The sequence below is a fragment of the Zootoca vivipara genome, chromosome 10, assembly GCF_963506605.1.
Source record: "Zootoca vivipara chromosome 10, rZooViv1.1, whole genome shotgun sequence".
NCBI classification, from domain to species: domain Eukaryota; kingdom Metazoa; phylum Chordata; class Lepidosauria; order Squamata; family Lacertidae; genus Zootoca; species Zootoca vivipara.
Genome location: NC_083285.1, coordinates 43,341,002 through 43,367,147, shown reverse-complemented (window position 1 = coordinate 43,367,147; position 26,146 = coordinate 43,341,002). Strand labels below are relative to the sequence as shown.

At 45.9% G+C, this 26,146-nt stretch overlaps 1 protein-coding gene across 1 annotated transcript; it reads right to left on the bottom strand.

The window, feature by feature from the left end:
* Window positions 1–494: 494 nt before the first annotated feature.
* NPTXR (neuronal pentraxin receptor) lies at window positions 495–26,146 on the bottom strand. The gene is made up of 5 exons (XM_035127516.2): window positions 25,189–26,146; window positions 5,051–5,267; window positions 4,134–4,378; window positions 2,730–2,909; window positions 495–1,709 (listed from the first exon to the last, which is right to left on the bottom strand). The coding sequence occupies exons 1-5, from the start codon at window positions 25,813–25,815 to the stop codon at window positions 1,485–1,487; spliced, it is 1,494 nt and encodes a 497-aa protein (XP_034983407.1). The 5' UTR covers window positions 25,816–26,146; the 3' UTR covers window positions 495–1,484.

The window sequence follows — 26,146 nt, the reverse complement described above, 5'->3', positions numbered from 1 at the left end:
CAGAAGGCTTATAACTGTTGGAAGCCATCTACAAGGGGCCAGCAGCAGGAGAGCCGACCTGCTCATACGATTTTGTGTTGCCTAATGCATTAAGAAGCTGTGTAGAGCTCATTTGTGCATGCAAGTCCGTTGTTTGATTATTACGGCCATGTTGACACTATACATTTAAAGGATTATGATACCACTTTAAATAGCCATGCTCATGCCTTCCCGCAAAAGAATTCTGGGAGCTGTAGTTTGGGGGAAGCCATGGCTGTTTTAAATGTATGTTGTGCAGTGCATGTGGCCTTCATCACCAAATAATAGTGACTTGCCTGGGTGGAGCAGTCATCACAGATCAAAAGGACAGTGAGACTTCCCTATCATATCACACATCTCTTCCAACACCATGCTTTTGAATGGAAGCCATTCACATGATCAGCTGCGAGTCATCAAGTGATAACACCATCAAATGACAAGACATCAAGTAAAAGAACATGCATGTGTGAATCAGCCCTTAGAGGAAGGGAAGAGACGGGAAGAGCAGCTCCAGTAGATAAAGGGTTAGGGTAGGAAAGTCAGAATTTTCTGATTGCCACTTATGCCTTCCCTCTTTAAAAGCTATAATAAAGTATAAAACAATGGATTTTTTTTTAAAAAAGAAAAAGCTATTAAAAGAATTTGGAATCTTAAGTCCCATTAAAAATGAACAGAAGTGTGCAAATCACACAGCATTTCAAATGGCTTCGTATCGGGGGTGGAATGTTGGCTCATCATAAGGAGAAGAGAACCCGAACCTAGAATTTAGGCCTTTGTTGAATTAAGGAATCTGTTGGCAAAGGGCTGTCTTACTAGTGAAGGCTAGAGATCAGAGGCCAGAAGGCAGAAAAGTCAGTGGAACTTCCTGGTGGTTGCATGCAAAGACTAAAGGAATATTGGCTTGTGTATTCCAAGACAATCAATGGCTTCTCATGGGCAAATACCGCCACTACCAAGCAAATTTTAAAGCCTCCAGAATCCTGCTTATCAGAGCCCCCTTATCAAATCAATGATGGCACCAGCAAAATGGGAAAGGGGGGGGGGAGAAATGTTGGCAGTAGCAGTTCCACCAACAGTTTCCCATCCACAACATCAACCCCTGGCCTTCATCACACTGTTGTTGGGATATGGCCTACCACTCCTTAACACACACACACACACACACACACACACACACACACACACACACACACCAGCCTTCTTTTTGGAGGGCCTTGCCACTCACGGTATGAATCAGAAATAGTTTTACTGAAACAATGAAAAAACACTGTCACAATTTTCTTTTAAGTTCAGAAGGTTCCTTGCACGCATGCACACACTCACACACGCTGCTCTCTCCCCAGACCAATTCAGACTCCAGGATGTTTTTGTACGGGGATAAAGATCTCCCACGCTGCCTCATTCCTTAAGTAGAATGGAGGAAGGGGAAGTAGCTTTCATGCTCCTTTGGTAGGGACCAGGACCTCTCACGCCTTCATCCTCTCCTCACAGATGTCAAAGCTCCACTTGGCTGCCCCTCCATGGACCTCGACCAGTTTTTCATCCCAGTGGATGATGTTGCCTCGCAGGTGGGCCGTGCAGTTGGCTAAGCCCAAGATCTCTGCTGGGGTCAGGACATGATCCCACATGTTGAACTGGGAAATTTCACCAACGAAGGCCTGAGTGGCATCAAATCTTCCACCCAATGCATCCTGTAGCATCAAGTTGGAGAAAAGGACAGACAAATAAAGGGCAGGCAATAAGACAGAGAAGAAAAATATATACGAGAAATTGAATACGAGGCCTTCCATGGGCTCTGCTGAATTATGGACCCTGTCACACTGCCATCCTCTGCAAGTGACAACGTTGGGTCAATTGGTTTCAAGGAGTTCAGGACCCTGTTTCGTTCTCATCTTTCCTTAGCAGTATGGCACAGCAAACTATGGAATAGCTTCGCTCTCTCCCCACCCTCTGCAAGTTTCTGCATGTCTAGTTTTTGCATTAAAATGCAAATTTCCAAGTGCTTCCATGCAGCAGTTTATTGCGCAAGCAATAATGTGAGCTTTGCATCACATCCAGACAGCACTATCTTCTGACACAGTATATATTAGTTTCCTGTTTAATCCGGATTCGCCACTTCTGCCCAAAATCCCCAAAGTAAAAAAAACAAAACAAAAATGTAGAAATTGTACATCTGGACTGAAAATGGGGGCAGCGGTGGAATATAGGGTGGCATTTGGATGAGGGTGACATCATGTGGACTCTGCACAAAACTTGCATGCCAGAGCAGCACCAAGTTCACAATAAGCTGCCATGCAGACACACTATTGGAATTTTAAGAAACTTCTGTGGGCATTTTTTTTTGAACCACAACTCTATTAAATACACACTCCAAATCCAAACCAGAATCCCTGTGGGTTTAAAGGCTTCAAGGACAACACATGTGGCATGTCCAAGAGACCAGCTGGGGATCTCTTACACCAGGCATCCCCAAACTGCGGCCCTCCAGATGTTTTGGCCTACAACTCCCATGACCCCTAGCTAACAGGACCAGAGGTCGGGGAAGATGGGAACTGTAGTCCAAAACATCTGGAGGGCCGAAGTTTGGGGAGGCCTGTCTTACACCCAAGTTGTCAAATTTTGTTCCTTCGACCCCAAAGCTTGGGCAGGTCCTTGAATTACCGGTATGTTTAAATTAACAACTGCAAAGACAATACATGGATTAGACTCACCTGCTCCTGGCCCAAGATGATCACACCATGAGGTTTGACTGGATGCCAGGATGCCAGGTTATCGCCGGCCCCACGCTCCTCACCATTTTCATATGCTGACCATATGCCATCCCGTGTGATCCAGGTCAGGCAGATGTGGTGCCACATCCCAGACTTTAGACTCATGGGCAGCTGAGCCACCTGACAACAAAGCAGAAAAGTGCCTTAAAATTTACAGTGCAAATTGTTTTTTTTGGGGGGGAGTCTCCCACTGATGTCTTTTAGCATCACCTTCCCCAAAGCTGACAAGGTGCACATTATGGTCCTCTCTTGTTGGCTGCAGAACAGGAGTGGGTGACACATGCCTTTCTCCAAGCCTCTCTCTCTTAGGCCCTTCCCCAGTCCTGGTCTATGCCATCTTTGAGTGCTCTTTCTTGAATGTGTCAACCGTGATTATTCCTCCTAGCTGGGTGGGTGGAGAGATGTGTAGGTATAAACCTCTGGTTTATACTGTCCAAAGGTAAAAGTCACATCCACTGCTCCACCCACTTCTGCCTCTAGCCCCACCACCACCACCACCACAGGGGCATGCAGCCCTCCAGCATCCTGGCACCATGCCTGAAATTTGGAAATAGTTTGAAACCCCACCTCCCTTGACACAATGGGATGCTTCAGCCTATGCTGCTCCATCATCTTCTCGGATGACAGGGACCAGTGCAGCTCCAGCATTGCTTGCAGCAATGACATGGTTGCTGTCTCCTGTTCACTATGGCCCTGTCTTGGAGGAGATGTACCTGCCCCTGCCTCTCCCCACAATCTTGGCTGCACCTGCCAGGAGTCCTGAACCTGTGATTCTGAAAGTACTTACCAGGTGGAGTCTTGGGTTAGAACCTATTCCCTCCCACTTCATTTTAACAAGGCTGGTAAGTTCTGAGGGTTAGGAACTTAATTCATTCTGGAGGTCCGTTCTTAAGCTGAAACTGTTCTTAACATGAGGTACCACTTTAGCTAATGGGGCCTCCTGCTGTTCTCATCCTGAAGCAAAGTTCTTAACCCAAGGTACTCTTTCTGGGTTAGCGGAGTCTGTAACCTGAAGCGTCTGTACCCCGAGGTACCACTGTATATCCAGGGCTTCCCCCGCGCCAGAACTCACCAGAACTCAGTTCTGGCACTTCTCAGGTGGGCGCCATTGCCACTATAATAGAATAAAGGAGGTGCTCGTGGTGAGTTCTGGCACCTCTTTTTCTAGAAAAAAAAATAGCACGATATATATCTGTATCTCTCTAGATTCATTAATTACAGTTGGCTCTTGTTTTCCGAGCTGATGTCATTTTTCCTAATGGAGTGGGGCCTTTTCTCAACATAAGGAAGGTTAGTACATGTGTCTTCAAGATGCCCACGACAAAGTATTTCTCCCCTCCTTACCTTGTCATTGATTATCAGCTCCATGGGGTTATTTCCCCACTCCAGCAACACAAGCTCATTGGATTGTCCTGGTACTGAGTAGGAGAAAGGGGTGCCCACCCCTGCTGGGCCCTTAGATTTCAGCCACATGCAGACCGTGAAAGCATAAAGCTCAGGCAAGCTCTTCTTCATCCGTGCATACATATAGTTGTTTCGTACGGGGATGGTGACTTTGAACGCTTCCGGGTTGTTGAAGGCTGTAGTTTCTGGGTGCATAACAGAAAATTGGGGGGTGGGGGAGTGTCAAGAAAAACCAGTTGAGAAGAACAAAAGACCACAGACTCCAGAAATTCAAGACAGGCATTGCCAATACTACACAACAACACCATTGCAAAAATGGGTACCAGTTGTTATTGAACTTGGGTCAACCAGTGAACCTGACTGGCCGTAGATTCAGGACACATTGCATAATGATTGGGTCATGATTGGCAGCTAGATGGCTCGATTTCATTTATTAGACTTGCATATTGCTTTAGCTGCACACGAAAGTCTGAAAGCGATTTACAATGATTGTATAAGATACAATAGAATGTAATCAAACAGATGACACAATATGCAATGTCAGTATTCCTTGCGTATATTTAACTCTCCCTGCGTATATTTCAAAGGGGGGTTCAGCAAGTTAGGTTTGCCAGGGGCTGCTGCTTAGTTATATTATGACTATATGAAATCTCCAAATTCAGAGGCAGGGTGCCATTTTGTAGTTTTTACCCCTGTGTAGATTTCGGGAAACTAATGGGCTAGTTTGTCATGCTTGGCATTCATAGACTCATGCGTCTGGAATGGACTCAGGAAATATATACTATCTAATAGGCAATCACATATATGTAGCAACTTTGGGGCCCTCAGATTTGGCGCTCTTCCTTGCCAGGACTGACCATGCTCAAGCTCAGTGACCCGGTTCTGGAGGGCATCCAGCTCCTTCTCTACATCTTGCTGTTGCAAGTCATGGTTGTTGGGGACAGATGACCGGTCTTTCTCCAGAGCTAAAATCTTGGAGAGGATCTGCTCCTCTAGTTCTTCCATCTTGTTATGGATTGTCTCTTGAGCTGGCACAGGAGCAGAAGTAGCATTCATTCGGGCTGGAATATCCTGCTGCACACAAAGGAAAGATTATGATATACTGTATGGGAAAGTGTGTGTGTGAGAGAGAGAGGGAGAGGGAGAGGGAGAGGGAGAGAGAAAGAAATATCTCACACAAAAAGTATCTAGGCATAACATGTTAACCCAGCAAGAAAAACAGGGTGAAATCCTATTGTTCTAGGATTCAGCTCAGTACATAACACAGGGCCATGTTCTCTGGATGTTTCCAGGCTATTGTTGTTTTGGGGTGGGATTCTATCACATACAGGTACTGGTAAATTTAAATTGCACAGTTACCATTGATAGGGATTTCTTGCTCAACAAACCTTCTTCCCCCAAAGATCAGACTTTTTGTGATAAGGAAAGTGAGTGGGAAATACTGCTTTGGTGCAATGTCATCTAACATATCCTGCAAATGCACCAGAATGAATTACCAATGTCGTCTAACTTCCCTGCAAACAAATAAGGATGAATGCTCAATAATCAGGTTGTCTGGAAGTACCCTCAGAGGCCACACCCACGCTGCGCATTTAAAGCACACCAAACACACATTGAAAACACATCACTTCCCCACCCCCAAAGAATAATGGGAACTGTAGTAACAAACTACAGTGCTGGGAATTGTAGCTCTGTGAGGGAGCAGCAACCGCTCGCAAGATTCTTTGGGGAAAGTTATGTTCTTTAAATGTGTATTGAATGTGCTTTAAATGGATGGTTTGGGTCACTCAAACCAAGAACCTTTCTGTCTAGGCACTGATACCCCTTGTGGTGAACCAGACAGGTCCAGCCTAGCCAGGTGTTTCTGAGACAGAAAACAGTCCCATCTATGAGAGAGAGAGACCCTGATTCAATCTCTGACACCCCCATCTAAACGGGTCACATAATATTAGGTGATGAGCGAGTCCTCTGCCTGAGGTTCCCAAGAGCCATGGTCAGTCATAGAAAGCAATGCTGATCTAGATGGGCTGTTGGTGTGGCTATACAAAATAGCTTCATACAGCTTAGAGACTGGAGGAAGAAGTTGTTGATGGTAATGGTTTTATTTTTAGTTGCTTTGGACGCTTTGATTTAGAGTAAAAGTGAGCAACAATCACTTGAAACTCAAACAAGCTCCGTATCTCTTCCTTGAAGAGTTTTCTTATACAACATGGGAAGTGTCTGTATAAATCAGGGGTCGGCAAACGTTTTCAGCAGGGGACTGGTCCACTGTCCCTCAGACCTTGTGGGGGGCTGGACTATATTTTGGAAAAAAATATGAACGAATTCCTATGCCCCACAAATAACCCAGAGATGCATTTTAAATAAAAGGACACATTCTACTCATGTAAAAACACCAGGCAGGCCTCACAAATAACCCAGAGATGCATTTTAAATAAAAGGACACATTCTACTCATGTAAAAACATGCTGATTCCCGGACCATCCGTGGGCCGGATTTAGAAGGCGATTGGGCCACATCCGGCCCCCGGGCCTTAATTTGGGACCCCTGGTATAAATGACTCTTCCTCGTCTTTCCACAGGATTCAACATGGAAAAATCAGTCAGTGGAACTCCATTCTCTCAAAGGACACTTTTCTCATAAAAAAGGAAGGAAGGAAGGAAGGAAGGAAGGAAGGAAGGAAGGAAGGAAGGAAGGAAGGAAGGAAGGAAGGAAGGAAGGAGGGAGGGAGGGAGGGAGGGAGGGAGTAGTCAGACATGGAGAGAAACGGGATTACAGTTTTTCCCTAATGAGGATGAAGAAGTGTGCCTTTTTTCTGCTGCTTCGAGGCAACGCCTGCCATTTTGACATTACATAGTAGTTCTGTAATCCTCTTAGAGCTCTATGAACTGTGTGAGTCTGTGTGCTGAGAGGTCACAGCAGGCATTACATAGCTACGGTATAGCTAGGGTGGGGAGCAGCACCCACAGCTGGAGGCAAGTCCTCCTTATTGTCTGCCCATGCCAACCTGCCAGGGTGCTTGCACAAAGGGAACCCCAGGTTTTAAAGCTAAATGTTTGTTGTCTGTCCACCAGCGGCAAGTGTGATGAATTCAATGGTGGTTCTGTGCTGCAATTAGGTGCATCCTTTCAGCACACCCAAACTCCATCAACCTTTAAGACAAACAGCCATGCCTTTGGGTACAAATGACCATTGTCCTATTTACACTATGGCAGTGGCGTACTGTGCATTGCCAGTACCCGGGGCAAGGCAAGGATTGCGCCCCCTAACCTCATTGCTGGTATCGTGCGGGAGGCAACAGGCAGACTTCACTCACTGCACCCCTGCAAAAGCACCTCCTGTTTCTCCAAAGACAGTCCTGGGTTGGCTGGCAAGGAAAGCTGCCTGATCAGAAGGTCTTGCTAGCTTGAGAAAAGCACTGCCCTGGATCAAGACATGTCATTTGTGGGAGAAAGAAAGCTTACCTTTTCTGTGACTTGTAAAACTGTATAGATCACTGCCCAGAAAACACTGAGTGGTATATAAATGTTGCAAGCAGACCAATGAGCAGGTAAGCAAGCTGTGCTCAGACAGCCTCTCCAGGAGTATACACACACCATATATTTGAAGGCCATTTAAAGCTCATGACTTCCCCCCATAGGATCCTGGGAACTGTGGTTTGCTAAGGGTGCTGTGGATTGTAGCCCTGTGGGGTGAACTACAGTTCCCAGGATTCTTCAGGGGGAATCATGTGCTTTTAGTCTATGAGCTTGCCTTTCCTCCTGGGCTGTGCTTGGGGGTTTTGGTGGAAGAATGGAGTCAGGAGGCTTCCATGATCTAAGGACCTAAGGAAGAGGAGAGAAGGGAGGCATGACTCAAGTAGTCATGCAAGGCAAGGAAAGAGCAAAAGAGAGGGGATGGAGAGAAGCAAGGGAAGAAAGGCAAGGGGGAAGGGGCCTTCTCTCCTCCCCATGACATTTCACAGGCCATTAGTCATTGCCTATTCCTCATTGTATTCCTCATTGTTGCCATCAGGACCAGGCGTAGCCTTTTTGCCAGCCTGTGTGAGAGGAGAGAAGTGAAAGCCAAAAGGTTTGGGGGAGATCTCTGTCTTTGAGGACTCCCTGTTGTGCTCATTTATTACAGCGAAAGCTCATCAAAGGAAACAGGCCTATTATTCCACCACATTTCTGCCCTTTGATGAGGTGCTCCTAGAGCCCTTGCCTCCTAATTACTGCTATGGCTGCTTATCTCATCATTATTTCAGGCTATGTTCCCTCTTATGCCAAGTGAAAAAGCAGGCTGCCTGTAATTCCTCATAAGTTAATAGGGTACATCCATTGAAAACCGTGTTTTGTCTGCTATGGTGGTGGAGCTTTCTAAAAGGAACTCAGGTTGCAAAACTGAGGCTCCACAAAGGAGGCGGTGAGCCTGGTAGGGCTTCATGAGGCCCTGGAGGCAGAAAAGGTTTCAGCCCACTCTGAGAAAGTTGCTCACCTGAAATGTTCAGGGGTGTTGTAACTTCTGCCCCGCCCTGCAGACTTATTGTCAAGATCAGGAGAGGATACCCACAAAACTATTGGGTTCCCCATCTCAGCATTATTTTACTGTGCTCCTTGGATGCTCACCCTTTTGATTCTAGGAATCAAAAAATGTACACCTGAAGAAGAGGCGGCTCTCTGATGTGAAATGTGTATGTGAAAGACAAACTCATGCTCAGCTCTTGCACTCCCAAGTTGGCCTGAGACAAGGTCATTGCGCTAAAGGCCTCTAGATAATCACAGCTTAATTCATTACTTGGGGAGAGGGCATCTGAGAGTATGACCAGCTCAGGTGAGCTGAGCGGCAAGGAGGGAAAACGTGTTAGTTCAGAACCGGCCTGCGTTGTCAACTGTGCTTTACTTTCTCTGCCCTCGCCTCTCAATCCAGGTAACACAGTTTCCTCAGTTGCCTGTTTATCTTACTTTTACGTAAGTGATCTGTGTCAGTCGCTTGCTGCTTGCTGCCTTCCAGATGCTTTTATGTCTGCCCTAGTTTCCCAGCTGAACTTTCTAAATACCTTTTAGATTTGCAACTATGGATACTCGGGAAATGCTTTGTTTCCTTTCTATCCTGTCTTTCTCCCTTCCGTGGGCCCAAGGCAAGTTACACATTCAGTGGAACACTCTATCCATTAAAACAATGTAAGAATCAGGAATGAAGCACCATAAAACCCTTCAGTGGAGCAAAATCAAAACCATCTCAGAGGGGAAGGAGCTCCACAACTGCAGTGCCTCCATGAAGAAGGTCCTATCCTTTGTAGCAACCAACCTAATTCCTGAAGAAGGCAGTATTGGTGTCCTAAAGGAAAAGGGGCCCCTGACCATCAGGTCCAGTCGTGTCCGACTCTGGGGTTGTGGTGCTCATCTCGCTCTATAGGCCGAGGGAGCCAGCGTTTGTCCGCAGACAGCTTCCGGGTGATGTGGCCAGCATGACAAAGCTGCTTCTGGCGAACCAGAGCAGCGCATGGAAACACCGTTTACCTTCCCACCGGAGCGGTCCCTATTTATCTACTTGCACTTTGATGTGCTTTCGAACTGCTAGGTGGGCAGGAGCTGGGACCGAGCAACGGGAGCTCACCCCGTTGCAGGGATTCGAACCGCCGACCTTCTGATCAGCAAGCCCTAGACTCTGTGGTTTAACCCACAGCGCCACCTGGGTCCCTTATTGGTGTCCTACCAGGGCCCTTTTAGCAGAGGGCCTGAATACACGAACATGACTGCACTGCATGATGAGGATCTTGGCTGTAGATGGTTGAGCTCTGTGTTGTGGTTCACTATAGGAGCTCACTGGAGGGGGAGGGGGAAGAAGAGGAAGGATAACTTTATTCATTTCACACAATTTATGCACCACTTGATTGTAAAAATCCTCAGTGGTTTACAGAGGAGGAGGAGGAGGAGGAGGAGGAGGAGGAGGAGGAGGAGGAGGAGGAGGAGGAGGAGGAGGAGAAGAAGAAGAAGAAGAAGAAGAAGAAGAAGAAGAAGAAGAAGAAGAAGAAGAAGAAGAAGAAGAAGAAGAAGAAGAAGAAGAAGAAGAAGAAGAAGAAGAAGAAGAAGAAGAAGAAGAAGAAGAAGAAGAAGAAGAAGAAGAGCTGGAAGACAGTGAGTGAGCCAAGGAAGTGACGAAGTCTGGTGGAAGGAGATTCTTAGTTGATGGCTGTAACAGCTGCCAGCATCTATTGCTATACAGTCACCCAGAGGCTTCTGAGTATGAGGAGACTGTCATTCATGGGCTCATGTGTGAACCAGGGCTGCAGCTTCCTGAGAGTCAGTCCTGTTGGACCGCTGTGCGTCTCCATTGTGATCACTGCTACACGTGGAATGGAGACATATGTCTGACACATAAAGTAAAGACGTGCTCTGGAGACGCAGTTGCCCAAGGCTCATGCACATTCTCAGTGCCACGCTTCCCTGCCATATATGTGGCACAGAGACATGTGAACAAATGGGTGCTTGTTTTTCCTGTAAGATGGGAAGCAGCCCTCAACAAGAAAAAGAGAAATTATTTGGATTTGCTTGGCATCTGTTATGCTGCATGTAACATTTATAGGGCCGGTTATGTAAGTGTGCTGGGCAGTGGATGCTGCAAGCACATTGATTCGTTTTTAGCCTCATCTCCACTTTAACTTTGGAAGTTCAGAGCAGTTTACATGGAGTTCCCAGGGAGATTCCCATCCTGGAAGATCCAGGATACACCTACTTCACTTTAACAATGCTCAGCATCACATGTCCTCAGACCATGTTCCCAAATGTGGTTGAGACAGCATAAGAAGATAAGAGCCTGATACATCAGGCCAATGGTGCATCTAGTGTGGCATTCTGTTCTTACAGTGGCCCATACAAAACCCACAAGCAGGACCTAAGCACAGGAGCCCTCTCCCCTCCTGTAGTTTCCAGCAACTGGTATTCAGAAGCATTATTGCCCCTGGCTGTGGTTAGTAGCCACATGGTTAGTAGCCTTGGTAGCCTTATCCTCCATAACTTTGTCTAATTCTCTTTTGGAGCCATCCAAATTGGTGGCCATCACTGCCCTCCTGAGAAGTGAGGACCATGGTTTAACTATGTGCTGTGTGAAGAAGTACAGTGGAACCTCGGTTTATGAACACCTCGGTTTATGAATTTTCAGTTTATGAACGCCGCGGACCCATCTGGAACGGATTAATTCATTTTCCATTACTTTCAATGGGAAAGTCTGCTTCAGTTTATGAACGCTTCAGTTTATGAACAGACTTCCGGAACCAATTACACCCATGCTTCAGTTTATGAACGCTTCAGTTTAAGTACTCCGCGGACCCATCTGGAATGGATTAATCCACTTTCCATTACTTTCAATGGGAAAGTTTGCTTCAGTTTATGAACGCTTACTCCGCGGACCGTCTGGAACGGATTAATTCACTTTCCATTACTTTCAATGGGAAAGTTCGCTTCAGTTTATGAACGCTTCAGTTTATGAACAGACTTCCGGAACCAATTGTGTTCATAAACCGAGGTACCACTGTACTTTGTTAACATACCATTCTGTTTCCTTGGATGTGCATGTTAAAAGTATGTGTGATGTATGAAGTGGCCTTGAGACTCCGAGGAAGCTATAATCCTCGTTCACACATGAGTTTATCCATGACCCTTCCACATCATCAGAAGGCTCAGGGTGACTGCAACAGCTATTGATTCTGATAGGAGTTGCAACTGTTCATTCACTATGAGCCCCTTTCCAGACGTTTTGCACTGCTTTCAGGGGTTACAGAGCTTAGCTCCAGAACTTATTTGCTTAGCCCTCCTAGCTATTCTACGTACCAGAGCTCAGCCTGGGAACATTTAAATTAATAATGAAGGACTAGTGCAATCCTGCAGTGAGTGCATACAAGTTCATTGCTCTGACACTACACTGCTCAGCACACAAATAGACCACTCCTGAGCAGGTATTTGTGAACCAGCTCTCGGCTCTAGCTGTTAAATTCCTGCATCGCAGGGGGTTGAATTATATGACCCTTGGGGTCCCTTCCAGTTCCATTCTATGATTTTAAGCAACGCAATGTGGAGGGGGACCCAATTTCTTCCTGAGCTGGGTTCCTGTCCCTGGTCTTCGTTTTGCCTTGTTTGACCCTGAATGAATAAAGACAAACTTGCAATCTTTTCATTTAGCAAGAGTTGGGTGCCGTTAGATGATCTTCCCACTCACTCCAACTCTATCTTGCTAAGATGAAGAGCTGCATTGTTCCTGGGCCCATAGAAACTGGCTTAATTCCCCCCTCCGGTTCTCTACAATCAAGGAACGCTTCAGGTAACACTTATGTGATTAATCATATTAAGGTTTTCCAAAGTGATGTGGGAATCAAACCATCGCCTCTGTAGGCAAAATAAGGCATGGAGCATACTGTGGAGAACAAAAGGGCTTGGATGGTGCCCTTTCCAAAAAGAGAGAATTGACAGGGAAACGCTTCATCAGGAAATGAGAGGAGGGCAATTCTGCTCCTTTATTCCCCCTGCTGGGTGTTTCTCTATATTATCATGCCTCTGAGGGGAGCAAAGAAGAAGAAGAAGCTTCAATTGCAATTATGACAACTGAATCATTGGCATTAACAAGAGATATGTGAGGTCATTGGCTCTCTCCTGCCAGGTTTGAAGCCTGGATTGGTTTCTTTGGTGAGTGGCACTATTCTAGTTTTAATTCACTCAATGCCCAAGACTCATGCTGTGTCCCCGAGAGGCTGTTCCTCCTTGTATTAAATTAGCTGGCCATTGGGGAGATGCTTCCGGGTCTCCACACACACCTTTGCTCTGCTTTGCTTTTGCCCCCATTACATCTGGGCTTTTTCCCTGCAGGATATGAGATGCACAGAATGTGGCCTGTTCAAATGCCATCCAGGTAGAGAATAGACAGATCCACAAAGAAAAGAGACGATTGGGAGAACTAAGCAGTGACAGGGACAGATGAAGAGGAAGGATAAAAAAAGTCATTATCCCTGCCCTCCCTTTGGGAATGGCAAAGGGAGGGATGATTTCTGATAAGAGCTTATGTTTGCAGATGGTTCAATTGTGTTGCCTGCTGGTGGCCTGGACCTGCCTTCTCCCTTTTTTGTTTTGCTATTGATGCTGCCAAGCGACTGGAAAGGTTTTCTGATCCATTGAGTCTGGCTGGTTTTGACAAAGGGTGCAGAGATACTGTCTGCTGCACCCTTTGATTGTTCCAGTTCTGGATTTAAATGCCATGTCCCTGTTTTTCATGTATGACTCCATCTGTTAATAGAAAAAAGGGTTTTTCACTTTTGTTACTCTCGTTAGCGTCAAGGCAATCTGTCCTACATTGAATAATGAAAGGCTTCCTCACCTCCACCCCACCATCTCATTCCATTTTCTGTCTCTGTAATCTCTCTCTTCCCTTTCTCATTTCTGTCATTGCCCTTACTAAATGAATTTCTTGCTCCTATACAGTTCATTTTTCTTCCTTCTGCTCTCCAGTACCCCAATTTCCTATCATTAATAAGGAATTGCAGTCCTGGCTCTTACACTGCCAAGGAGATGAACAAGATTTGTGCCTACATATTCAAAGTATTCGCGTTATACCACCAAATATTACTTCTCCCTTCGTGATAGCTGCAAGGGAAAGTCTATCAACTTTTCCTGCTTTTCCTGACAGCTGACTCAATTTGGGCAGGTCTAAGCACTGCCCTTTAATGGCACCCAAAACATGCCATTGGAGACTGATGTTTCAAGTCTACATTGTGGTTTTACACACACACACACACACACACACCCTGCTCCGCCCCAGTGCCAGCAAAAATAGAACAATAAATGGTTTAGAACAAAAGAATGATCTATAAAGGATCTAGCTTGAATCTAAATTTAGATTATATTAATTTGCTCCAGTGAGCTTATGGTTAGTGACCAAAGGCCCATAAAAGAAAGTGAATTGAACATTCATTAAAAATTATTGACAAATTACGGAAAATTGTAAATAGTAATGAAAGCTAACTATATAAAAATGCTTACATGATAAATGAAACAAGTACTGTGAGGCTACTATGAGCACTAAACAAAGGAAATACATGAAGAAATTATAAATGAAAAATGAAATACAAGAAAACAATTATCCTTCTAAACACCCTCCTTCCAGTCCTGTTAACCGAAAAGCAATAGGAAAGTTTCACTCTCTTATAAAGGCATTCTAAAACAATGTAGGAAAAGTTACTTAAGATTTTAAAGTAAGAGACAATGGGCTTTGTGGAATAATGAGTCAAAGGTCCATATATACCAGACTTGGTATAAGATTCTCGAGCAAAAATAATACATGAGGATTAGGTTTAAAAAAAGGGGGGGGGAGAGAACCCTAAGAAAAAATTAGGCTCTATAAGACCTATCCTGACAGTACAAGTCCCCTCTTAGCACAGAAAATTTCCCCAAAGAAATGCAAAAAGCACAGATCTCTATCTCCCAAGCTAGCACACCTTCAGGGAAGGTGCTGTTGCGGGAATAAAGATTAACCACGTAGGCTAAAAATTGTAAGTAAGACAACATTCAGAGAGAGAAAAGTGTCCTCCCCACTCTCCAATAAAATGCTCCAGTTCTTTATGTGTTTCTCTAATATAAAATTCTTTCACATCAAACATTTCCCCACATTCTGATAGATTCTCCTTGACTTTGTTTTCTTTGTTTCTCAATCTCATCCTTTCATTGCAACTTGCCTTTCTTATAAAATCTAAGACATAAATTCTGCCTGAGCTTGGAAGAAGACCTAAGAAGAAGCTAATATTGTACTGTACTTTCTTAAACTAGCAGCACAAAACAAAGGCTTCTGTCTCTAATCAGGGATGAAAATATTGGTTAATATAAAAATAAGCTAATGCAGCAATTATACAGAGTACAGTATAGAGGCGAACACTTGGACAATTATCAGACAACAAGGGAAGACATCACTCACTACAACCTTAGAGAGCCCATTAATATCTTATATCTCCATGTTTCAGCTCATAACAGCTGCTTTCCAGTTTAATCAGAGATACAGGCAATGCTTAAAAACTGAACAAGAAGTGTGTTGCATCAAAAAGTACCCCAAAATATAAGTGTATCAAGGTAATAAGATTGCTCATTCCCAATTAAACAGACATTCTGTGTTGTTCCAGCAAAGGCTTCAATGTGTCACAGAGAGAAATTATTTCATTTTTCTTGTTTTTATTTGGAACAGGGAGTAACCAAAATTCAGCTGTCAATGAGCCCTTTTGGTGCTGCTACTAGAGAACTGTAAACCATTCAGTCACCCATCTTCAAAGGAAGAGATACGGCTCATGGCTATGTTTATCTCACAGTCTGTATGGTTGGAAAAGGACTCTTGCAGCCTTCAGGCTAGGCATATGATTATCATGGCTTCGTAAACCCAAACTTTGGTTCATACAATATGAAGATCTGCCCTTTCTATATATAGCAATCAAGAAAAGAAGCCCAGACAGGAGTTTATTAACATACCTTGCCTAAACCCTGCTTATTCATTTGCCAAAATGGCTTCCTCTTATAACTCGTTAGTTTAATATGCAGGTGCGTTGCATAAAGTTTCCCAATTACACATAACAAACTAATTGGGCAATAATTTGCTGGATAAGCTTCAGAACCTTTCTGTCTGCATAATAAAATCAGAAGGATGTTGTCAGGCTGCAGTTTACATGGCTGCTGATAGGCAGCTGCACAAATGGTAGCAGGATGACAGAGCAGGAGGTAGGTGACCTAGCGTCAGAAACCATCTTGCTCCTCTGCTGTTTTTCTTCTAACAGTGATACTGTTGTTTTGGTCTCTGACAGCAGCATCAGAGGCCAAGGAGGATGGTAGTGGCAGCAGAGTAAGACAAGGTGCAGTTTAGGCAAGCTGTAAGGGTGGGTTTGGCAAGGTCTAAAGGCAGGTGGGGACCCAGGTGGCGCTGTGGGTTAAACCACTGAGCCTAGGGCTTGCTGATCAGAAGGTCGGCGGTTCCAATCCCTGTGACGGGGTGAGCTCCCGTTGCTCGGTCCCAGCTCCTGCCAACCTAGCAGTTTGAAAGCACATCAAAGTGCAAGTAGATAAATAGGAACCGCTACAGCGGGAAGGTAAACGGTGTTTCCGTGTGCTGCTCTGGTTCGCCAGAAGTGGCTTTGTCATGCTGGCCACATGACCTGGAAGCTATACGCCGGCTCCCTCGGCCAATAATGCGAGATGAGCGCACAACCCCAGAGTCAGTCACGACTGGACCTAATGGTCAAGGGTCCCCTTTACCTTTACCTTTAAAGGCAGGTGGGAGGATTTGTCAAGGAGTAAAAGGAAGAAAGGGGGTTTGGTGAGGTGTACTGTAAAGGGAAAGGAGATGGTGTTGGCCAAGTATAAAGAGAGTGGAGATTGTTACAGGAGTAGGTGATAGGGTTGGCTAGTGAAATAAGTGGGAGCAGCCCCTAGTTTTAAACATGTGGGCAATTACTGCAGTGCTCCAAGCCTTAGCACTCTTCCTGTAAAGTCAATAGATGTAAATATAGCTACCAGCAGAAGAGACCACAAGGTAACATTTAATTCCAAAAATTCTGGTGGTATAGAATCTATTCCCAGTGCTTTTCTATTTCTTAACTGGCGGTCAACTAATTACTCCCCTTTGTGAAGCTCGCTTCACCTTTTTCAGATGGACATGGAAGTGTACTACTTTCTACAAAGAGAGATGCTCCTATTATGAGTTGAGCCAAATTGGCAGGTAACAATGTACACCCAGCAGCTCCCATTGCATTCCCAGCAGAGAGATTATTAGTAAATCCCAGCATTCTGGACAAATGGGAACTGACTGTGTGATTTTGCAAATTCAGACATAATAATTGCCCAGGGATTGAGCAATGCTTAGAGGCTGAATTCCCCAAGCAAAGCTGGAAAGCTTTTTGCACCTTGATGAGGACAGAACATGTCAGATATTTCACCCTCAGCTGAGCCTGCTCTGTAAATCACCAGGGAGTTTTGAGCTCTCCAGATCTCATGGCCTAAAGCCTTTCTCTCTCCTATGCCCAATTATCTTATTGAAACCAATGTGGGTTGGGTGGTATTTATCAGAGAATATTTACCGGGGGGTGGGGAGGAAAATGTTCAGAATGCATATTTTAAAAAGCTGTTGGGTGATCTCATAATTTCCCATCTGCTGAAGCAAGGGCGGGGTGTGGGGATTTGCGTATGATTCTTGGCTGCCAAGCCATCAGAAAGATTGAAAGATGCCAGGTAATATTAATCATGTGAAATGTCAACGTCTGGAGTGGGGGGAAAGCGGGGAGGGTGGGGGGGGGAGAAAAGCACTCTCTGCTTTTGCAATATGTGAGTTTACTTAGATGGGATTAATTTCATTCCTTGTCAGTTGCACACATTTATCTAAGGAAATCAAAAGCCTTCAGTTATTAAAGCATCAGAAAATCCACTGTCCGAGACTTTCACAGGCTAAGGTAAAAGAAGACTGCTTCACGAGCTCACACCCAACTTCTTAGAAGCTTTATTGGTTTGTTGTGGTTCAGTTGGGGACTTATGAGATGCATCCTGCTCCCACCTTTGCAGAGGTTCCCCTGGTAGCTGAAACAGTAATAGAATCACAGAAATGTAGAGTTGGAAGGAGCCCAAAGGGTCATCTATTCTAACCCCCACTATGCAGGAATCACAGCTAAACAATCCCTGACAGATAGCCAGTCAACCTCTGTTTAAAAACCTCCAATGAAAGAGAGTCCATCACCTTCCAAGGTAGTCTGTTCTACTGTCAAACAGCTCTTGCCATCAGGAAGTTCTTTCTAATGATTAGTTAGGATCTCCATTCTTGTAATTTGGGCAGAAAACCAGCTTGCTCCTCCTACATGTGACAGCTCTTCAGATATTTGAAGATGGCTCTCATATCACCTCTCATATTCTTCTCTTCTCCACGCTAAACACATCCAATTCCCTCAACTGTTCCTCAGTCACACGATGTGCTGGAGTTTCGAAAGCTTAACAGAGCTTGCAAAGTGTGGGATGTGATAAGAATATGTGATAATTAAGAACATGATGCCCCTGGGTAAATCTCAGCTTAGCCACAAACTCATTAGGCGGTTTTAAGAAAGCCACCATCTCTTCACCTCAGTCATATTATGGGAATATAATGGTGACTTACGTTGACGGTTTGGTCTAAAGATTATGGATAATAAGTAATACAGTCAAGTCTTACAGGGTTGTTCTACAGCAGGAGCCTGTGGCCATGCAGATTTTGTTGGGCTCCAGTTCCTATCAGCCAAATGGTCAAAGACAATGGGAGTTAAAGTTAGCAACTTCTGGAGAGCCAAAGGTCTCTCTCATCCCACCCCATTCTAAAAATTAGTGTCAGGGCCAGCCCAGTCATTAGATGGGGTGAGGCCACTGCCTCAGGTAGCAGAAGCCCCCAAGGTGGCCTTCCCATGGATGCCCCACTTGCCCTGCTGCCTCCAGCAGTGAGGGAGAAGCGTTGCCTTCAACGGGGCCAATTTCAGCCAAGATTTTGCTGATTTGGGCTGAGATCTCACTCAAATCGCCCGAGATCTTACGACGTGCACAATATCTCACCCAAAATTGATGCTGCTTCTCCTCCAGCAGCAGAGGCGGCAAGGCAAGCGGTGAAGGCAGCAGTGGCATGTAGGCGGTGGAGGGAGGGGCAGCAGGGCAGGGCAGCACTTCCTGTTCCGCCTGAAGCAGCAAAACGGGACATGCCACCCCAGCATCAAGCTCTGCCCAGAGGTCAGAACTGCAAAATTGTGTACAGACATGCACAGGCGTGCCATCTATGCTGAGGGCCCCACCCCCCAGATTTCAATGAAGGTCCTGGGCCCCCTCAAAGCTCTGTGGCATCCCCACAGACACACCGCAGGCTGTTTGCACGACACATCAGTGTGCCCCGTGATGTGTGTGAGTAATGTCAGCACACTGCAGGGCATGCTGATGCCATGTGTGCGCACTACAGGGCGTGCACACACAGCGTGGTGGTGTCATGTGGCCCCAGGCCCCCTCAGTCATGGGGGCAAGATGGACATGCATAAATTCAGCACTGAATCTAATGGAAAAATACACACAAGGAGTACAGTTGTTGTGAGACACAGGTAGCCTCCTGTCTAGAATTGAGCTTAGAGAGGGTGTCCCCCACCCCCACCACATTATTTGAGAAGTCGGATTGGCTGGCCGTTGTGGGCCCCTCCACACTGGTGTTCTATTGCAGGTGTATTCTGCATTAGTGACGGATTTATTCTGCTTTAGCTTGCTTCGTGATGCTTCCCCCAGTGTTACCACATTATTGCTGCCTGGAGTGGTTCTAAGCACTACAAAACTGGGACTGAAACATACCAGAACATCTGTGGTATGTTATGGGATCTCAGCAGGAGAATGCAGAGTATGCATTGAATGGAAATGGTGCGGTGTGACCAGCCGAAATCTTTTGCAGGCAAAAGCTGTATTGAAAGCAGGAACGTGTGCGACTGCTGTGGTAGCCTCATGAGCACAAACCACCATGAATGAGCAAGAAAAAGGATGTGGGGGGGGGGCTGCACCAGTCCACGGGGGGTGGGCAAGTTAGTGGAGAAAAAAGAAATGGGAGCTTTTAACAAATACAGTAAAGGAACAAGTGCAATTTTAATTAGATAATCATACGAGGCACTTGGAAAGAACCCCACCCAAAGAATGCATAGCTTGGGTTGTATCTGGTTGTACCCATGCTCAGAATAGACCCACTGAAATTAATGGACACGAATAAGGTAGCTCCATTGATTTCAATGGGTCTGCTTTGAGGAGGACTTAGCTGTATACAACCCCGCGTCTGTAGGAAGCCCAGGAAGGTGGAACATACACCGGATGCAAACTTTGGTTGAAAAGTGCACCAAATGGACTCTTGACTTGCCCACTGTCACCCTAGTATCAACCTGATCAGAAATTAGATGCTAATCTCTAAGAAGAAACCAGCAGAAATTAGTCATGGTTAATGGGATTTAAGATAGTCTCAATTAAGGCTGCAAGCAGGGAGCCAACTGGGTGAAAAACGAGGGCAGAAAAGAAAGAAAGGCTAGTGAGCAAATTAAACCCAGTATGATTTGTTTCAAAGAAAATGCAGTTAGGATTGTGCTGCATGTTCTGTTTTACGGCTTTCGGTGGGATAACTAATCAAATTAACCATTACATGGTTGCTTGTTTCTTTTCTCCCCTTCCCCAAGAAGCGGCCTCAGAAGCTGCAGTCTGGTTAACCTATGGTTACCAGAATTTTTTCAATGAATCCGGGCACAATTTTTTAAAATTTTTTTTGAAGCTGAGTAGCAACAGGGAGTGGTGAGTGGTGGTGAGCCAAAATACCTTGGGTATATTGTACAGAGATGCAAAGCCCTTCTTTTGCACGCTGTGAAACATAAATGCACAGAGTTTTTTAAAAACTGGGCAACAACGCACCACCCACCCATGACTCCCAAGCCTTCCCCGATGGTCTGCCCCCTTCCCCCTTTGTTTTGACAGATTGGGGGAGGCTCGGGAGTCGCGGGCGGGTGGTGCCCAGTTGGGGGACAAGGTGCGCAGTTTCTCTGCCGGGCAAGGTGCAAACCCCTTCTTTCACACCCTGTGAAACATAATGCACAGAGTTTTAAAAAAAACTGGGCAACGGCCAGCCGGCCACGACTCCCGAGCCTCCCCCGATCAGTCAAAACAAAGTGGGCAGGGGGCAGGAGATCTGTACTGCCGCACATTCCTGGTTCCCCTTCTGCAGTGGCGGCGGCAGTGGCAGTCAACAGCCCGGAGCCAGCCTGGTAGCGCAGTTGGCTCTGGCTGGCTTCAGGAGTGGCTCACTGCCCCCTGCTGTGGCGCCCACCATTTTTCCTCACCAGAAGCCCCCATATGATGTGTTGCGCACAAAACACATCATATAGGGACTACCGGCGAGGAAAAATGGTGGGTGCCTCGGCAGCAAGCAGCTCTTGAAGCCAGCCAGAGCCAACTGCGCTACCAGGCTGGCTCCAGGCTGTTGAGGCTGCCTGACATGTTTCCCGGGGACAGATTTGCAAAGCTGGGGACGTCTGGTAACCCTAGGTTAACGCATTCACTATTTGCTCAAAAGCCATCCACAAGCAGCTTTCCCTCTGGTGGGTAACAAAACCTGGGGGGTCCCCAGTTTGGAACAGGCAGTTTTGAGCAGGCAAGTGGCAGGGGGGCAGGGATTAAGAGTCCTCTCTTTCTACTGCTCTTCCACTCCTGATGTCAGCCTCCAAGCCAGCTTTTCACTAAAAAGAAAAGTACACACAACTGCCTTATACCATAGTTTAGCCCTTCACATTTGAGCTGGATTGTGACCTCAGGTGAGTCCTTAAGGGGTTTAGTCATTACTACGGTACCATAAACCACATTGATCTGGGATTATGATCTGGGTCATAAAAACTGGAGCACTTCAGTGTGAATTAAGATCCAAAATCTTTAATAGGTATTTGGTAAATCATCCCCAAATCCTGTTATGTCTCACAGTCATAACACAACACATAGATTATACTAATAATCTTATTTGAAATCCCTTCTCAAATTTCTGCAAAATCAATGGATGCTCTCTAACGTATGTCAGCACGCAGATAAAAAGTCTGTGGGGAAATCGAGTGAAAGTTTAGTAGTGTTAATTCCATTTGATTTCAGTGGGAGATAATCAAGCATGCATTCAATTCCTCTTTAAAAACTTAAATGTGTTTAAATTTGGCTCTATGGGCCTGTTATTAAGAGGCTGTTTTAAAAGAAAATCAAACTAGTGTTTCACTTACTTGAATTTTGTTTCTCTGAATTCTTCAGTAAAAGAACCCTTCTCAGTATTTCATGAGGAAACTCAGAGCAAAATTTCCAATGCCTGCACAAGCTGCTATACCCGTGGTTGACTGGGTCAGACATTGTTCATTGCTTTTCCCCTGAATTATTAGTTGGGAATGGAAATAACCTGACTTGCCAGCTTGCAAAGATCCTGGAATCTTAGAACTGGAAGATGCCAAAGGATCATGCCCTGAGGCAGAACCACCCACCTATCAGGCACCCGTTTAGACTGCAATCCTGTAAAGAAATTTAATAAATGATGATGGTGAGTAAGCTCTATTGAAACCAGTGGGACTTTCTTCTAAATAAACATGCATAGTATCACCCTATACCAGGAGGAGAGAAATAGATTCTTCAGCACCTCTAGCATGATTGGCGTGGGCATGGGCATTCTGCACAATGTCAGATTTCTTCTAGACACTCTGCAGACAAATCAGTCACATGAACCACCAGGGCTTTCCACCATTAAGGGATCTTGCATGAAAGTGCTGTCTGAAAGGAATGAACCATCAGTGCTGCCTCTTATCTTGAACTACTTATGAATATACCCATCCATATAGCCTAGCTCACAAGCTGGCCAGGTGGAATCCAAGAGAGAAGTGCATTGCTTAATGCAGCCTGACTGGGACTTACGTGAGCTATGGTTCAAATCATCTAGGGAACAACTGTCTCTGGAAAGGAATGGAAGCCAGCATCTGATGAGCTTCTTAGAGCAGAGAGTGTTCCATTAACTGGGTGTAAGGACCAAGAAGGTTCTCTCTCCAGTAGTTAACTGCCTTACCTCAAATGGTGGTGGTTAGGGTGGGGCACTGAGAAGAGGGCTTTTGGAGATTATTATGAATGTTTGGGCAGGCTATGACTTTACCCAATGACTATGTACAGTACCAGATCTCACAAATTCTAAAAGGAATTCAGCCTGGAAGGAATTTAACCAGTGTATAATTACTAACCATCCAACCTTTGCTTTAAAAAACCAACAAAAAACCAACAATCCTGATGTATAACGGAAAGCGGGGGTACAAACAGTGTCTTCTTGCTAACTTCTGCCAGGATCCAGGACCACAGGAGGCTCTGAACCAGAGATTTAGTCTGGGCACCAGCATTAAAGTCTGGCCAAAGGAGAAAATTGCAAGGCTGGTTGCAGATGTACATAAAAATCCAGCAGTGAACCTACTGTAGAAACGTGCGCACAGTTTTCTGTTGGTACACATGCATCCCTGCAAATGTAAACTGTGAAAGCAATAAAAGCATGTGTTTGCCAATATCTTTGACATGAATTTACTCATCAGAAAGGTGGGATTGGTTTCCACTCCTTTGGGAGCGTGCACTCAGTGGCAAATAATATAACGTGCAAATTGCCCCTCTCTGATTAGGAACCCTGATCTCAGCATCAGCTACCAAAAGCACATCCACAGAGCATGGGAGTTCAAAGCTCTTTCCCTCCCTCTCCCTTTCTCACACAGCCATAAAGCAGAAAACATCTCTCTAGGGAAACATCAGCAGTAGCTCTTTGTGTGAGGTTTGCTCTCATCCATCTGTAATCAGGCAGGAGACAGAAATCTGGGGCAAGGATTCCAAGATGAGTAATAAGAGAATCCTGCGGGTGGGGGTGGGGACGTGTGGGGAAGGCCCTAGGGCCAATATCTTGAATTTACAGGGGTGTGAAATAATATCTAGCTTCATCAAACAACTTTCTAGATAGTGTGATTTTTAAAAAACCAAAGACAAAATGACCTAGTGGCAGAGACACCAAGCATTTTACACTGACCTACTGGTAATGCCATGTGCAGTGCAGGAGTTGACACTGGAGTAGAACTATGTCGTTTACTTTAATAGAGTTCTTAACAGGAACAGAAGAAAATAATAACTGAATCCATCTCCAAGAATTTATTTTGTTGCCTTTATTAATCTGAGTAACTAGTGGGAATGCGGGTAGCAAGCAATGCGGCATGAAAATAATAAAATTAATGTTTTAAGCAATTAATAACACAGAGACAGGAGTGTGCTCGTTGGGAATTAAAGCAATAATTAGTTCAAAGCAAAACTGAATAGGATTTGGATCCCCTAATGCAGTATCAAATTTCATAAATTTCTACTATCAGGTGCTCTAATATGTAACATGCTCCCAGGTGTTTCATAATATATAGTATTTCAACAGAAGAGAAGAAAACTCTGTCTCCCGAGAATTAATTAAAATGTGACTAGAAAGAAAATGTGCTCTGGTGATAGGGACAGAATGGCTGTGGGATGTGCAATGATAATCTGACCCAAGCATGTGTCTATTTGGTTTTTGGGGTTTTGTTTTATCTCAATATATCTGTTTTTTCATCTGCTTGTATGCACATTTCTGTACGTAGCCTATTTCTTTAACAGGTAATGTTTGTGAGCCACCGTAAAGAGATTGCTTATAGAGAGTACTAGAATGCAACTCACACGTATGTGCTCAGTGCAACAGCCAAGTATTCATTATCCCCTCACTACACACACACACACACACACACACACACACACACACAGTCATCCTCCACCCCAAGTCCCAAACCTAGACACACACATCTTACCCAGTTAATGCCAAGTGATTTACCAGAGCATACCACAGCTATGATTAAATTACATGAATTTAAAACGCAATTTAAGAGCAACAACCTTACGGGCAGAAGACGTAGAGGGGAACATGACTGTTCACAAACTAATAGCCTATCGTTATGGGAGAAAGAGTGCTCCCATACACAATTTAGGTGATGGTCTTGTGGGGGGAGGTAATTAAAAAATATTGGCAGAGAGAGAGAGAGAGAGAGAAACCATGAACAAGGAGATGCAGTAGTAATAATGGAGAGAAACCTGCCTGGGGCTGAGGGTATGTGTGCCCATCATCTTCCCTGCAGTATTTACCCTGAAGTTAATTTATTTTAGCAAGATGAAGTTGCCATCTGTCCTCTTGCTATGCTGGAAGTGGGGCTGCAGTTACTTCCTAGCAGATCTTGGTTTTCCTCTTGTGAGTCTCCCCTAACCACTGTCTACTTAAAAGTAGGCTTTTAAGTGCCTGATAATAGAACTCCTGATTACAGCAAAGGAGGTAAAAGTAACGTGTGCATAAGGCAGAGGGGAAGCAAAGGGATGGGATAGTAAAGGAGAGGGAGAACCTAAAACGAACGGGCTTACGAAGGGCGGTGCATTTTCATTTTTACCTCTATCTTGTCGATCCTGTCTTTCAGCGACCTGACAGCCTCCTCGAGCTCCTGAATCATGGCCGGCGAGTCCCAGGGCAGGTCTCCCATGGTGTCTTGCCTGGGGACGCCCCAGACGGAGGGGCTATCCTGGAAAGTAAGTTCAAGGCCGTTCTCGCACCGGCTCAGCTTGGTGGTCAGCTCCCGGATGGTCTCCTGGTCAATGAGGATCTGGTCTTTCTGCTGCTGCGCCGTCAGCCGCAGCTGCTCGGCCGTGCTCTGGAGAAAGAGCAGCTCTTCGCTGGCGGCGGCCCCGGGGCTGTCCCCTTGCGGGCTTCCCTCCGACGGGCACTCGACGGTCAGCGGGGTGCACAGGAAGCGGCTGAAGAGCTGCTGGTGCTGCTGCGGCCGGGCGCTGGCCAGCAAGTCCAGCAGCGCGTCGTGGGGCCCCGCCGAGAAGCCCCCGTAGGGGCTCTCACCAGCACCATGGAGAGCGCCCAGCGTCTTGTCCGCCGAACCCGAGGCGGGCAGCAGGGCCGCGGCCGCGGCGTTGGAGCCATTGTCAGCACCTTGGAGAGCTCCTTTGCCGCCGGCCGCAGGGTAGACGCTCGCGATGATGCAAATGATTGCACCAAGGAAAGCCAGCATCCCTGCGGCCAGGAGCACCACCAGAAACTTCAGGGTGGCAGCTTCGAGGGGGACCCCAGCCAAGAGAAAGCGGCACCCCGAGGGTGGGAGCTGGGGGTGGGGGAGAGAAAGAGAAAAGGGGCGGGAGGGGAAAGCGGCACGAGGTGGGGGAGAGAGGAGCCGGGGAGCTGGAGAGAGAGGACGGGCTGCTGGAGAAGCCCCGGCTTCCTTCTGCCACTTGAACCAAGGCTGTTGATTATATCTTGATTGGAGAGCGCGAGCGGGGACGTCATCGACTCTTCCTCTCCAGGCCCCTCCGGCTGCTGTCTCGTAACCCTTTCCGCGCCGGGAG

Coding starts and splice junctions, on each gene's coding strand:
- NPTXR (XM_035127516.2), bottom strand. CDS start 25,815: ATGCTGGCTTTCCTTGGTGCAATCATTTGCATCATCGCGAGCGTCTAC. Junction 5,268..25,188: donor ACAGGATCGACAAGATAGAG/GTAAAAATGAAA, acceptor CTTTGTGTGCAG/CAGGATATTCCAGCCCGAAT. Junction 4,379..5,050: donor GGTCACTGAGCTTGAGCATG/GTCAGTCCTGGC, acceptor TTATGCACCCAG/AAACTACAGCCTTCAACAAC.